General features: G+C 39.4%; 2 protein-coding genes across 10 annotated transcripts in view; one reads left to right on the plus strand and one right to left on the minus strand.

Moving 5' to 3' along the window:
* Positions 1–2,699: 2,699 nt before the first annotated feature.
* Positions 2,700–12,408, minus strand: LOC138445307 (thiosulfate sulfurtransferase/rhodanese-like domain-containing protein 3). Of its 2 annotated transcripts, none has more exons than XM_069599206.1 (6): positions 12,329–12,408; positions 10,720–10,784; positions 7,633–7,814; positions 5,112–5,285; positions 4,855–5,014; positions 2,700–4,263 (listed from the first exon to the last, which is right to left on the minus strand). In XM_069599206.1, the coding sequence occupies exons 3-6, from the start codon at positions 7,703–7,705 to the stop codon at positions 4,191–4,193; spliced, it is 480 nt and encodes a 159-aa protein (XP_069455307.1). In that variant the 5' UTR covers positions 7,706–7,814; positions 10,720–10,784; positions 12,329–12,408; the 3' UTR covers positions 2,700–4,190. The 2 variants fall into 2 exon arrangements, with proteins under 2 accessions (XP_069455307.1, XP_069455306.1); XM_069599205.1 differs by having other exon boundaries at positions 7,633–7,835.
* Positions 12,409–12,466: 58 nt separating this feature from the next.
* The window catches only part of USP45 (ubiquitin specific peptidase 45), a 56,644-nt gene continuing 53,553 nt past the window's right edge, over positions 12,467–15,557 (plus strand). For 6 of the 8 annotated variants that reach the window (XR_011258799.1, XR_011258800.1, XR_011258801.1 and 3 more), the window contains exon 1: positions 12,467–12,536. The gene's annotated coding sequence lies outside the window, so the exon portion shown is untranslated. The remainder of the gene's footprint in view (positions 12,537–15,557) is intronic. The other 2 variants (XM_069599208.1, XM_069599210.1) reach the window with 2 other exon arrangements.

The following is a 15,557-nucleotide window of genomic DNA, read 5'->3' on the forward strand; positions in this document are numbered from 1 at the left end:
GGAGTCTTTCTTCCTTTGGATAAGTATTAAAGCCTTCTATGGTTTATCAAGTAGTAATTTCATTAGTTTATAAACGGACTTTTAGAGTTCTGCTTCCTTGTGGAGAGTATGACATAAGCTGGAAAGAGATTATAAAGTCAGTACCATTGACAAACATTGGTCTCCTAGGATTATGAAATAAGAAAAAAAAGCTCTCCTCAGGTCTGAAGGAATTAAGATTGGGCTTGGGTTGGAAGGGCACAGTGATTATATATATCACAATCATTGACTTAACCCTAATTTTTTTTTTAAGCCTACCTATATTTCTAAAAAGTTTTTAGTTTAAAAATATATATGCCTGGTACTTTTATTTTCAGCCTCTTAAGCAGAAAATGTAAAAAACATACAAGAGTAGATAAAATGTTATAATGAGCCTCCTTAATACCTATCAATTCATGGCCAATTTCATTTTAAACTCCCACCACTTCCTCCAATATGCATATTATTTTGAAGCAAATCTAAAATATTTTGTCGGTAATTATCTTAGTATGTAATCCTAAGAGTAAAATACCTAGAAGAGAATTTGTCAAAATAGTTTTGTAATAATCAAATATCTAGTGTTTATATTTTTAGTTGTCTCCTTAATATCATGAAAATTATTAAATAATTCTACTTAGGATCTAAATATAGACCACATGTGTAATTCATTGATAAATCTTTTAAAATTCTTGGATTCCTCCTTTATTTCATTTCAGAAGTTCCCCATTTTGGTTTGCTGTTCATTAAGAATTTCCCATCATATGTACTTTGCTGATTGTATCTTTGAGGTGCTACTTAACTTGTTCTTTTTAATGGAATGCAATAGCTTGATCAGGTTCAGGCTCAGTTTTTCTTTTTCCTTTATAAACTACTGTATAAAGTATGGATATTTTCCCTCAGGAGGCATATAATGGCTGGTTGGCTCTTCCTTTACTTAGCAGCCATTGAGGATGTGTATTGTTTTTTAAAACTAAGTATTACCGTAGGCTGCATTATTTAGTAAGACAGCCGCTAGCCACATGTGGCTACTGTACACTCAAAATGTGGCTATTCTGAATTGAAGTGTGCTATAAATGTTGAATTTTAATACTTGGTACAAAAGAATGTAAGATATCAAATTTGTTTATAATGATTATATGTTTTAAATGATTTTTTAGATACCTAGGAGTAAATAAAAATATTAAAATTAATTTCACCTCTTTTATCTTTTTAAATGTAAGTAAATTAAAAATCACATAATGGCTTGCATCATAATTCTTTTGGACAGTGTTGCTATAAGACATAAGGAAAATGTCAGATCCAGTTCCATTTTATCTGCTTTTTATTCCTGCTCTAAGAACAACTTTTAGTCATTTCTTTCCTGTTGTGTTACTTCCACATTTTCAAGTAACATGCTTATCACATTTATTGAGCACTTACTTACTATATAACAAGTATATTCTAAGCTCTCTACCTAATGAAGTCATTTAATTTTCAGGCAGCCTTTTCAGAGATGTTCTTGTCCTCAGGAACAGAAAGTTAAGTAATTTACCCAATCACAAGTCAAGAGCTTGGATTTAGTTCAGTTCAGTTGCTCATTCGTGTCCAACTCTTTGCAACCCCATGGACTGCAACATGCCAGGCCTCCCTGTCCATCACCACGCCCAGAGTTTACTCAAACTCATGTCCATTGAGTCAGTGATGCCATCCAGCCATCTCATCCTCTGTTGTCCCTTTCTCTTGCCTTCAATCTTTACCAGCATCAGGGCCTTTTCCAGTGAGTCATTTCTCCAAATCAGGTGGCCAAAGTACTGGAGTTTCAGCTTCAGCATTAGTCCTTACAGTGAATATTCAGGACTGATTTCCTTTAGGATGGACTGGTTGGATCTCCTTGCAGTCCAAGGGACATTCAAGAGTCTTCTCCAACACCACAGTTCAAAAGTATCAGTTCTTCGGCACTCAGCTTTCTTTGTAGTCCAACTCTCACATCCATACATGACCACTGGAAAAACCATAGCTTTGACTAGACGGACCTTTGTTGTCAAAGTAATGTCTCTGCTTATTAATATGCTGTCTAGGTTGGTCATAACTTTTCTTCCAGGGAGCGAGTGTCTTTTAATTTCATGGCTGCAGTCACCATTTGCAATGATTTTGGAGCCCCAGAAATTAAGTGTGTCACTGTTTTTACTGTTTTCCCATCTATTTGCCATGAAGTAATGGGACTAGATGCCATGATCCTAGTTTTCTGAATGTTGAGTTTTAAGCCAACTTTTTCACACTCCTCTTTCACTTTCATCAAGGGGCTCTTTAGTAGTTCTTCGCTTTCTGCCATAAGGGTGGTATCATCTGCATATCCGAAGTTATTGATATTTCTCTAGCAAGCTTCGGTTAGATTTTTATTAAAATCTGGGTAGTGGACTCCAAGGCCCAGGCTCTTAAACACTTCACTTTACTGCCTCCTCTGCTTGCCCTCCAGGTTCTTTTAATTTTTTTCAGTTTTAAATATCATCGCAACTTCCTACTATTGAAGATTTAACTTTCTTGCATACCTCCTATTCTCTATTCCAACTCCCATCCACCCCACCACCACCCTGCCCCCACACTCATTCTACCCTGGGACTTCTACTCCCATCATCCTCCCAGGTAAACTGCATAATTGTTGTTAAACTTACATTCAGTATATATTAAGTATACACAGATAATTTCGTGTTCTGTAGTATTTCCTTTTTATTTGAATATTTTTTGCCTTCTGGAAGCAGGGGTTTTAACTAAAAGTCTGGTATGTTTCTGCAGACTCTTCACCCTGGTGTATTTACCTGTTCCTTGTTGGGTCAAGTACTTCAGCAGCAGTCCACTCTCCATAGTTTTTCTTCTCTGTGAGCTTGTGGCTGTTAATAGCCTCACTTTGTTAATATATATGCCCTAGTAATATTTGTTTTTATATAAATACAATTTGCTTAAAGGCAGCAGAGATTTGAAGAGTCACAATCTGGGGAGGAGGAGAGCTGAGGAGGATGAGCCAACATCAAAAAGTGTATCTGTGTGTGTGTGTATTACATGTATTTTCCATCTTTTCTAGTTCTTGTAGGGAGTTTGCTCAGCTAGAAACTAGACTGATGTGTCAGAAATAGAAGTTCAAGGTGATAACATCACATGTCTACCCCAGATTCTCTAATAGCTCAATAAATTTATTTAGGACAAAAACCAGGTCCTTACAGTTAACTTTCCAGGCCTTACATGTTCTGAGTGACTATATAAATGAGACTAAAAACAGATGGGTCCAAAGAGACAGATGGAAGAAAGCACAAAGTTGTTTTACCACTCATCAGTATATGAGCAAGTATAGGACTTAACATTCTAAAGGTATATACTCATGCTAGTGGGAATCATTTGCATTTAAACTTTCTTCTAATAATATTTTCATTATTTTTAATTGAGATATAATTACAGATAGTTTATCATTTAAAAATGTTCACTTCAGTGAGTTTTGGTAAATGATTATACCTGTGTCGCAGCACCTCAATCAAGATAGAGAGCGCTTCTGTCACCCTAGAAATTTTCCTCCTTATTTTTCTAGTTAATCTCTTATCCTCAACAGAGGCAACCACTGTTCTGATTACTATCCCTATAGATCATATTACCTTTTTAGATTCCAAATTGTATCACTACCATGTTGGTCATAGTGCCATAAGTCTTTGCATATTGTTAATATTTTTCATTGTTTATATTTCACCTATTTTTCATCCCAGATTCTTGGTATTTTAAGGTTAAGTCTGTTTGGTAATCTACCGGTCTAGCTCATAGCCTCTTTGATGAAGAGTATAGAAGCTATGCTGAACACCTGGTCACACATGATGGTTAAGTAATACAAGTGACTGGGTATTTTGGAATATACTATTGAATAATACTAAAATATTTAAAAATTTATTTTAGAATCCCTTTATTTTAGAAACCTTTGTTTCCATGGTGAGTCACATACATTACCTTAATCATCATTAGCCTTTGGAAATAGGCTGGGGGATGTGGTATTCCCAATTCATAGGTGAGAAAAAGATTCAACAAAAAATAACTGACATATACAAACTCCCTTTCCCATTAACCAGTGGTTCCAGGGCTACATTTTTATTCTTTTGCCTATTCCACTATTCTGGGCTGCATGTACACAAGGAAAGGGTCAGCTTATATTCCAAAATTCAATTTTCTTGTTTCTTCTCTGAAAGTTCATAGGTTGCCCATTCCTTCCATCCTCCAGCATAGTGTTGAGCACTAAAAACATACATCAAATAATTAGTGCTCTAACCATTTTTCCTGCTTTACAGCACAAGGTTCACAGGAACTTTAGAGATAAGATGACTTTAGAGATTTAGTAGTGCAATGACTTTTCACCATAATAGTTACATTTGAAGCATATTTAAAGGATCATAGAATGAAAAGTACAGCCAGTCTATAATAGTCTGTACTCTATACTTCCATTAATATAGTGAGTATAAAATTCTTCAGTAGACCAATAAAAATATGCCTAGGAAACACTGCAATACATATCCTAAACCCATTTTTATTGTTAAGCTGCTGCTGCTGCTAAATCGCTTTAGTCGTCTCCGACTGTGCGATTCCATAGACGGCAGCCCACCAGGCTCTGCTGTCCCTGGGCTTCTCCAGGCAAGAACACTGGAGTGGGTTGCCATTTCCTTCTCCAATGCATGAAAGTGAAAAGTGAAAGTGAAGTCACTGAGTCGTGTCCAACTCTTAGCGACCCCATGGACTGCAGCCCACCAGGCTCCTCTGTCCATGGGATTTTCCAGGCAAGAGTACTGGAGTGGGGTGCCATTGCCTTCTCCGTATCCTTAAGCTGCTTACCTGTTAAAGCCCAGAGATACTGCTGTGACCATAGCCTTCTTGCTTCTCACTCCAGCTAAACAAGAAAACACTAGACTGTCAGATTTGGATGGCTTTACTTCTTTGTACTTCTCTTTGAAGTCTTTTGGGTTCATCTGTAGAGCTTCCCCTACATCATCCACTGAAAGAAAATGTTAAGAATTTCGATTAAATTTTAGATACAGTCAATTACTAGATACATGTTTTCTTAACAAATGAGGTTAAAACACATCACTTACATGGTATATTGACAGACCCGGGGATTTTTCCAGACTCATGAATTTCCCATGGCTCTCTAACATCAATTAACATAGTTTTTTTGGACTTCAGGAGGTTTTTAAGTTCCTTATAAGTGACATCTTCACAAATAGTGGTACAAAAATTGAGGCAGCTTCTTTTTATTGACTTCAAACCTGTAAAGAATAAAATAGACTAGCTACCTTCAAAATGACACTGCTATTAATATCTGGAAAGAGTAAGTCAAAGGAGTTTTCCCCACTGTTCAAGTCAGCTCACCATATCAATCTTTTGACTTGACTTCTTACATAAAGTCTCATTTTCATAGTGGAAAGAACAGGGGTTTTAGAGTCAGATAAATCAAGATTCAAATCCTGGCCTGCACATTTAGCTCTGTGACCCTGGGCAGATTACGTAAACTCTCTGGGAGAGTAAAATCAAATATTATTATTTAACTTTTAGAGTTGCTGTGAGGTTTAAGTGATCTGTACAGTACACAATAATCTATTTTCACCTTTCCTTCATGATTTATGCCCATTGTTCCTTCTGAAGGGAACACCTTTCTCGTCTCTACCTGGCACTCTTTAAGCCTCCTTTACCTCACTTACCACTTCCCCTTTGATCAAACACTTCCACTTCTAGGTATCCATTCCTGTAAAATACTTATACACAAAGAAGGGTGTACATATACAAAAAAGCGTGTACAATGATAATTTTTGAAGAACTTTTAATAATAGCAAAGAAACTGGAAACTAAAATATCCATCAATAAGGAACTAGCTTTAGGGTAATTCATAGTTATGGGGTATATGCAGTGGTTAAAAGAGTTTTATGTACTGCCATGAATACCTAAGCTTCTGAATACCTAAGTGAGAAAAAAAATTACAGAAAAGTAAGTGCAGAAGATCACACTATATATTAAATATTTCCCAGTGGCTCAGCTGGTAAAGAACCTGCCTGCCAATGCAGGACATGCAAGAGACACATGATCCCTGGGTTGGGAAGATCCCTGGAGAAGGAAATGGCCACCCACTGCAGTATTCCTGTGTAGAAAATTCCATGGACAGAGGAGCCTAGTAAGTTACAGTCCATGGTGTCACAAAAAGTCGGGCATAACTGAGTGTGCACACACACATAGATTTGTTTAGTTGCTAAGTCATAACTGACTCTTGTGACCCCACTATAGCCCACCAGGCTACTCAGTCCGTGGGATTTCCCAGGCAAGAATACCCAGATTAACATTTCCTACTCCGGGGGATCTTCCAGACCCAGGGATTTAACCCTCATCTCTTGCTTGGCAGGCAGATTTTTTATTGCTGAACCACCTGGGAAGCATGTACATTTATTTAGGTATACTCATATCTGGGGAGAGTATATAAAGGGGTGTGCTTTATTGTTTGTTTTAATATAATTTTTGCTTTATTGTTTAATGAATATAATCATGTATTACAAGTATTTTTTTAATGAAACAGGCACCTTTTCTCTTAACACCTCCAACTCCATCCTTTCCAGTGCAGTCTCACTCGACTGGGTTGTGTATGGTGATGGTTTATTTGTGTCTGTCTTACCCCAAATGGGCTTCCCTGGTGGCTCAGATGGTAAAGAATTTTCCTGCAATGCCAGAGACCTAGGTTTAATCCCTGGGTTGGGAAGATCCCCTGGAGAAGGGAAAGGTACCTACTCCAGTATTCTGGCCGGGAGAATTCCATGGACCCATGGGGTCATAAAGTCAGACACGACTGAGCTACTTTCACCTTTACCCCCAACTGGTGAAGTAAACTGTATCCCAGCAGGATATCTGTCAGATTAGGAGCTCAATAAATGATTGCGGACTAAAGGTAAAACCAAATAACAGAATTTGTATGAATGACACATCTTCAACTACACAGGCTGTACCAAGAGTTACAAGGGACTAACGGGCGGGGAAGTGTTACACGGGAGTCCCTGTATCTTTATCCACAAAAGTTGTTGCTAAAGGAGAGGCAGCATATTAAGCAGAGAGAAGGGACAGGAGGTCTGCTCTGAGTTCTAGACCACCTCCTCCACTAACCACCTCCGCTTCTCTGGCTTCTGTTCGGCCAGTTATGGTACTATTACAGGCCGAACGTGTTATCTAGGTTTGATCAACCCGTGAGTGCTGCTCTCTAGTGGGTCATAAGTAAAACTCGCAAGACGGCTTCTCATTGCGACTCTCCAGGGAAGAAATTGAACACGGCTCATTTCCCTGAGTCGCGAATTGACCTTCATTGCTCAGTCAAGCACCATACCTTTCTGTTCCCACGAGAGCCCCCCTGAAGTCATGTTTACCTGTCTTCGTGTCTGTGGAGAGCAACCCCAGACCCCAGTAGCCCGGAATCTGAAGAAACAAGGACTGTAAGTGGGTGTTACATTCCCAAGGCTCAAGTGTACTGGGTCTGACTTTTAACTGGAAGCCTTAAAGAAGCAAACACTGTCACGAACGCCATCCTTTCCCAGGGGCTCGAGGTTAGGCGTCCTCCCTTTCCCCGGGGACCACTGAGCTCACCCCAAAGTGCAGTCTCCGCAGACCCGAAGACCGTCCGGCAAGTACTCCAGGGCAGCAGGCGCTGCAGCACCATCGCTGCTAACCCCTTCGTTCTCCTGTTTTTTCACTTCCGGCCGCGCGGCGAGCGGTGCCGGGCTCTCGAGCGCCTTCGAGCTAGGCGCTGGCCGAACCCGGTAATGCCACTAGGAGTAATCGCTTTAAAACTTAAAATTTTAATGGGAAAGAAACAGGGTTGGGAAGAAACTGAGGTATGGGCTTTTTTTAAATTTTTTAATTATTTTTTTAAGGAGAGGCAAAGTTTAAAAGTGAAAAGAAAATATAAAAAAGGCAATATTTAAAGGTATAAAGTAAATTCCTCCGGTTTACTTCAAAACAAGGATTCTTATGTATTGGATTAAAGCAAACTTTAACACATGGACACTTTGCTAAGAATCACTCTTAACTCCCATAGCTGACTCAACTGATGTCAGTATTAAGATAATCTCATCTTTTCCTCACTCATGATAATAGTTGACTATATTTGATGATAACATGAATGTGTTCGCTGGTTGGATGGCATCACTGACTTGATGGACATGAGTTTGCGCAAACTGGGAGTTGGTGACGGCCAGGGAAGCCTGGTGTGCTGCAATCCCTGGGATCGCAGAGTAGGACAAGACTGAGCGTCGGAATTGAACTGTGTTAGTTTGCGATTGCTAATGTAACAATTATCACAAATTTATTGACTAAACACAATTTTATTATGTACAGTTTTGTAGGTCAGAAGTCACTTGGTGAAAATTAAGGTGTCAGCAAGTCTGTGGTCCTTCTGAAGGTCCTTCTGAAGGTCTGAAGGTGTCAGCAAGTCTGAAGGTCCTTCTGAAGGGGACAGTTTCTGTACTTAACTTTTACATCTACTGAAGGTTGCCTGAATTCCTCGGCTATTTTTACCCTTTCTCCATCTTCAAAGCCAGCAGTTTGTCATCTTCAGATCTCTCTCTGACTCTGATCTCTGCTTTTGTTGTCACATCCACTTTTCCTAACCTTTTTGCCTCTCTTTCACAAGGAACTTTGATTACAGTGAGACCATTGGGATAATCTTAATCATATGTGCAAAATCTTTTTGCCGTGTAAGCTAGCATAATAATAGGTTCTTGGAATTAGAACACATTGTATGTGGTTGTGGGGAGAGCATATTAAGCCTGTTGGATAAAGTTTCTTATTACCTTGTTTTTATTTTCAACTTGGCTTATTACCTTATTTTTAATTTATTCTCAGTTTTGCTTCCCAAGGATAATGAAAGCCATATTAACTGCAAATTGAGTCACAGTGAAAATTTTAAAAATAAGTTTCCAACTGGCATTATTAAAGTATGAATCCAATGAATAATTTCATGAAGGGTGTACTTTTATTCAGTTTTAATATTTTAACAATTAATAAAACCAGTTCAGATTTCTATACTAATGACATCACTTACAATTATGTTTTTTCCAAGTCATTTGGAGTTTAACCGTAGTCTGTGTGGATTGAATTTGAACTAAGATGTCATTAAATACTGTAGATTCAAGTACTCTCTGTAGCATCCCCATCATAAAGCACAAGTGGAATGGACACAGATATGAAAACGATGTACTTGACTTCAATGAGTCACATTTAATCTAATTTATACTTTTGCAAGAGCATATATTACTAAACAATTATTTTTCAAGTGTTCATTGCTACTTATTTGAGAAATATTTTTCTGTAGGTTTTTTTTCCTGAAGAGATGAATTTGTCCTGTAACCAGCACAGTGCCAAACTTAGTTTATTTAAGAGGCTTAGAGCAAAAAGATTTTGTCAAACAGAAGTACTGATCATTGCTCCTTGAATAAATGTCCCAGGTTCTTCATTCAGAATTAGTGTGAGGGAAGGAAGTAAGGCTTAAAGTGGGATGCAAGGGAGAGAAATCATGTAACTTTTCTGGGAAAGGTCTACTAGTGCTGAGTTGATATCAATCATTCTCAACTCGTTCTATTTTTTGCCACAATGCAGGTGAAAGACAATCGGAAAGGAGAGGATTCTTAAGAGACTTAGCGCTTTTTCCATTTCTTTCTAAATCCACATCAAGCCCCCACATTTTAGATAATTCAGTGAAGAATTAGGAAATTTATTGCCCTTCATGCAACAAATTTTTTTTCAAGAGTTTCTATCAAAACTTGTTTTGACACAGCATTTTCACTGTTAATCATTTATTGAAAATAATCATTTATTGAAAATACCTGCACAAGTGAAGTGAAGTCGCTCAGTCGTGTCCGACTCTTTGCGACCCCATGGACTATAGCCTATCAGGCTCCTCCGTCCATGGGATTTTCCAGGCAAGAGTGCTGGAGTGGATTGCCATTTCCTTCTCCAGCAGACTTTCCCGACCCAGGAATCGAACCCGGGTCTCCCGCATTGCGGGCAGACACTTTACGGTGGGAGCCATCAGGGAAGCCCAAGTACTGCACAAGTACTCACAGATAAATGTACACCAAGAGGGGGCTGATTGGGAAAAAAATGATATATCCATTCATTGGAATTTTAAACAACCAGTAAAAAGAATGAGGTTAGTATGGTGATAAGTTCAAAATATATAATCAAGTGAAAAAGAAAAATCAAGTTGTAGAATAGAAGGTAGACCATAATCTAACCTGACCATGATCTTTTTTAACAAATGGTAATCATATAAAAATGTCATACAAATGCATATCATGTGCAAAGACAATTCCTGAAACTATACACAAGAAACAGCAAATAGAGGAGAGGAAATGTTACCTCTGAGGAAGAGAATGGGAATGTGGAAAGGCGGAAAAGATGAGGAACGTTATATCAAACTCTCATGTATTACTTTTATAATAAAGAATGTACCTTTTAAAACACATGATAAAAGTTTAATATATGTATAGCCTATAGCTTAGCAAAGTACTCCATACATTTCTAGACAACAATGATGGTAAAATTAAGATATTTAACATTATTTGAAATGTATACACAGCAGACCTTAAGCAAACTTGTATTTCTGTTTGATGTTTTGTCATAATGTCTTTTCTTTTCATAATGTGTTGACAATAGCAATAAAAGTATACTTACTAGGTATTATTTAAAGATAATTTCCTTCCTTTGAAGCATCCATCGAATAATAAATTTCACTTTAACTGAAAAGATAAATAATTTGAAGAACATCAGAAACAAAAACAGTGTTAGACAATTTCCCTTAACTCCTGTAAATTTTTACGTGGAGATTGCAATCTCTGGAGATTTGGGTACATCTGCTGGAAATCAAGATAACTTTGGAAATTTGTCATTTTCAAGAAAAATTTAAGTATTGTATCATGATTTGCATAATTCCTGTTTCTTTTTATGAGAGAGAACTTAAAATTTCATATTCTGACTCAGTCCCCTCCTTTTTTTCCTGGTAAATTGGATTCCAGTATATGATATATTTAAAAAACCCCTTTGATTATAGTGTCTTTATTTTTAATTTTGGCTGTGCTGAGTCTTTGTTGCTGTGGGCTTTTCTCTAGTTGCAGCCAGCCAGGGCTACTCTTTAGTTGGGGTTAATGGGTTTCTAATTGAGGTGTCTTCTCTTGCTGCCAAGCAGGGGCTCTAGGGCACATGGGGTTCTGGTTCAAGCTGCTCCTGGTTCAATAGCACAGGTTCAATAGTTGTGGTTAGTTGTGGTTGGTTCAAGGTGCTTAGTTGCTCTGTGGCACTTTGGATCTTCTCTGATCAGGGATAGAACCAGTATCTCCTTTATTGGCAGGCAGATTCTTTACCACTGAACCACCAGGGAAGCCCCTGTAATGCAATTTAGTATTCAAATTATTTAGATTTGCTCGTTTTCAAGTCCTTTTTCCCTCCATGTTCTGTTTCCAATCCAATGTTAAATCATTTATGAAGCAGACATTTTTTACTTTAAAATTACAACACAACCTGGGCTTATTTGTTGAGTATTTTCTTTTTCCCTAGGGGAAAAAAAAATTCCCTACCCTAAAACATGATTATGTACCCCAATACTTAGCACAATGACACATATTTGTATTCAGTTGTATTTGTTGAATGAATGGTTTCCATACACAGAATGCCAACGTCTAATAACTTCCTTGGCCAAGTTCTCTATGTGTAAATAATTGTAAATAATTTAAACTATTTCTTAAGAAATGAACCAAAGTTTTTAAGAGAAAATCAGAGTTTTGGGGGGTTTATTTCTAGTAACTTTTGACTCGTAATCCAAGACTCTCTCCGTAAGGCTACATCTGTCCCTTGGCTGAAGAACTGCTAAAGATTACGAATCTTGTCTCGTAGCGTTTAGCCATAACTAGGGTGGATGTTTGCTACATTATTCAAACAAAATATTTTTCAACCAACTACTTTTACTAAACATGCAAAGTGCAAAACACTTTGAATAATCGAGCTTCAAAGAGGTTTAGGTATAGGTCAGGAAATTTTCAAATGAAGAAGAGAGAACGGCAAGTAAAGCAACAATAATGGAAAAAAGCAAGAAAACATGATAGATTTGACTTAACAGCACGGAAGAGTGTGACGGAGGGAAGTCGGAGGCAGTCTGCGCAGGGTGTCCAGCCACAAGTGGGACTTAAACCCGACTCCGAGAATACGGGAGGTGGGCAAACTCCAAGCCCTATCGGGATCCAATTAGGATCTATTTACGTTACCCTAAGATTAGCTGGGGTCTACCTACTCCTGTATAAGTACGGGAAGCATGTGCGACTGCAGCCCGCAGAGCCGGGTGTCCACGCCCAACTCCGGGTAAGCCGCTACGCGAGGGGCGGTCCCAACTCGTCCGGACGTTGGGGCGGGCACACGAGGCCCCGCCCCTGCCGGCGGGAGGGGCGGCTGCGCAGGCGCAGTCTCATGGGGTTGTGGACGCGGCTGCTCGGCCTGTCAGGGTGAGTTGCGGGTCCGTTGCTGGGTCGCCTAGTTTTCTCCAACTTCGTTTACGCAACCCTGGCCCCTTGTGGCTTGGACGGGCTTGGGAGAGAACCCTCTCCCCGCCTTTCTCGGTCCTTGGGGGCTCCAGGCGGTCACCGAGGGCCATGTGAGAGTGGCGGAGCCGGCAGGGTGTCGGGGCGGCCGCGGGAGGAGCCGGGGAGGCGGGACGGGAGAGGGGCCGCCTCACCTTGACCTAGGGGCGCGGCGACCCAGCAACCTTCCGGCCGCCCTTCCGTGTTCAGCCTCGTGGCGGATTTTCTCTTCGGGAATTTGGGATGTTTTTGTTAAGAGACCAGAGAAAGCGTGTCTTACCAAGGTCTTCTGGCAGCATCATGTAGTATTAGGAACCCTGGAGATGGACTGTCTGGGTCCAGATCGCCATCTATCACTTACTGGCTTTTGGCTTCTGCAAGTCACCTAACTCCTGGTTGTCTTTCTTCAAGTGTAAAATGGGGGAAATAATAGTAACCTACCTCATAAAGTGGTTGGTGCTTGGGAGGATGAAGTGGGTTAATATCGCTGAAGTCCTTAGAACCGAGTGTGATGCACGAAAAAGTGAATGCTAGTCATTTTTTTGAGCCTGGTATCCTTTTGAACCTCTGAACGGAGAAATTTTGTCCCTTTCCTCCCTCCCTCGCACCCTCGCAGAAAGTAATGGCTCAAGAGTAGGAAAATAATTTTTTTTTTCTTTCCTGAGAATATGGGCTTCTACAAGCATGGCCTTAAAAAAAAAAAACATAAATAGTTTAGTTGCACATCCTACATTATGGACAGATATTAGGGTAATGCAGAAGTTGGAAGTTGGCAAGTTTTATTAGGAAATCACCTGAGAAAAATGGCCATAATTTATTTGTGCTGAAAAGACAACATAGCAGGCCTGAGATGGCTGTCCTTAAAAAGGTCTGCTTGCAAGGTTAGCCCTTGCTTGGCTTGCCTGGGAACAATATGGTTTATTCTGTAGAACATAATTTATCCAGAAGTTACTAGCCCCCATAAAAATCCTGCACCTGTGAGTGTGTAATGGGCTTCTGTGAGCAGAAACATTGCACAGACATTACTTATTGGGGGAAGGATGTAGGGTGTTTGACCACTCTTGGGAGGGAGAGAATGGTAAGGAAGGCTGCATTTGGATTGCTCTAGACTTCACCTGTGTGTTTTTCATTATGATAGTCTGTGTGTTCACACTACATTGCTGCAATAAACGTTAGCCATGAGTACACCTATATGCTAGGTCTTGTGAGTCCTTGAGTAAATCTCCACATGTGAGGGTGATCTCAGAACTCTCCAGACACATTATTGATGATATGCAATATGTGAAGCTCTAATAATTGGAATTTTTTTGTAATAATTGGACTTTAATTTTGTCTCTTTTTACCTGAACGGGGAATTGAAAAAGAAAGCTATACAAATGAGTGACTGCTTAATAGTAGGTTACTGTCCAAAATGACTCTATGTTTAGACATATTGCGTGTGTCAGAAAAATCCCTGGAATTGACTACATTGCCACATTTGAGTCAGTGTTTTTGAGAAAAGGCATAGGTCTTTTATAGATTCTAAGTTAAGTATCTGGTTCTTTTGGTTCCTCTGCCAGGATTAGTTATGTATTAATGCTCATCTTTATCAAGAGTTTACCTGTGTGTGCGCGTGTTAGTTGCTCAGTCATGTCTGACTCTGCAATCCCAAGGACAGTAGTCTGCCAGACTCCTCTGTCTGTGAGATTCTCCAGGCAGAAATACTGAAGTGGGTTACCATTTCCTTCTCCAGGAGATATTCCCCACTCAGGGATTGAACCTGGGTCTCTTAAATTGCAAGCAGATTCTTTACCATCTGAGTCACCATGGAAGTTTCAAAGTTTAGCTGTGCGGGGAGTGTAAAAATATGACCAGTTTCTTATGGACCATATTTCTTGGATTCCCTTAATTATGCCCATCTCTTTTTCAGGACATCAAGTTACAATAGTTACAACAATAGTTACAATAGTAAGTGTGTAAGTTTAAGGGTGGAAATATCTGATTTGCAATCTCTTTTGTGTCCTTTCTGTCAGTAAAGTAGAAGACCAGATGATATTTGAAAGAGTAGGGAGAGGAGGAGTTGGAGATTGGGAGAGTGAAAACAATTTCAGATTGCTGTGTAATAAGTTGACCAGAAGTTGTAGATAATGGGATGTCTTGATCTGTTTGCAGTTGTGGTTGTTAATTTAATGGACCCAGTCACCTTTCTTGCAAGACTTTTTCTCTAGCCTCTTTGGATACTGTCATGGAGAACATGGTTAATTGGCTCATCTAGGATTGAGATTGTTAGGGGGGTGACATAGTAGCCATTAGGCTGTGTACACGTATTCTGTTCTTGCTAGGTACATGATAAGGTTGTACGGTTTGTACACCTCCCCTTACTCTCACCCCTCCCTTTCCCCTACCATGTCTATTTGAAATTAAATGTGGCTATATGACTTGTGTTGGCCCGTAAAACATAAGCAGACTTGCACCATTTGCAAGTGAAGCTTGAAGAACCAGCACTAAATTTTCTGCTTCTCTTTCTCCCTTCCCTGCTACAGTGATCATGGAAGGGCTTGTGGAGATGTAGCCTCTTCTCAACCTGGGCATTAAAAGAGAATAGGAGTGGCTGATCAAGCAAGCTGGCAGAATTTGAAGCTGTGGTCAGAGAATGGAATACTCGAATTAGTGATTTTGTGAGGTTGAAATGTAGCCATAAGTTAATGAAGTAGTCTGGAGGGTGAAGGCAGGAATAAATGAAGTGGTCAGAAACTTGGAGGCTTTCTGCATCTCTGTAACCTTGAAGGCATTAATTTATTGCAGTGTTGTTCAATAGTGATGACCCTTGGGCCTAAAGAAATGACTTTTAAAATGGTAAACGCAAAAGCTTCCTTATGTGGAACTTGGTACAACTAAATCAGGATTCAGAATTTATTATTGAATTGAGCGATTGTTCTACCTTGATCAATCGAAGCATATACACAA

The sequence above is a fragment of the Ovis canadensis genome, chromosome 8, assembly GCF_042477335.2.
Source record: "Ovis canadensis isolate MfBH-ARS-UI-01 breed Bighorn chromosome 8, ARS-UI_OviCan_v2, whole genome shotgun sequence".
Taxonomy (NCBI): Eukaryota; Metazoa; Chordata; class Mammalia; order Artiodactyla; family Bovidae; genus Ovis; species Ovis canadensis.

Coding starts and splice junctions, on each gene's coding strand:
- LOC138445307 (XM_069599206.1), bottom strand. CDS start 7,705: ATGGTGCTGCAGCGCCTGCTGCCCTGGAGTACTTGCCGGACGGTCTTC. Junction 5,286..7,632: donor TGCGGAGACTGCACTTTGGG/GTGAGCTCAGTG, acceptor TATTCTTTACAG/GTTTGAAGTCAATAAAAAGA. Junction 4,264..4,854: donor GTATCTCTGGGCTTTAACAG/GTAAGCAGCTTA, acceptor GTATGTTTTTAG/TGCTCAACACTATGCTGGAG.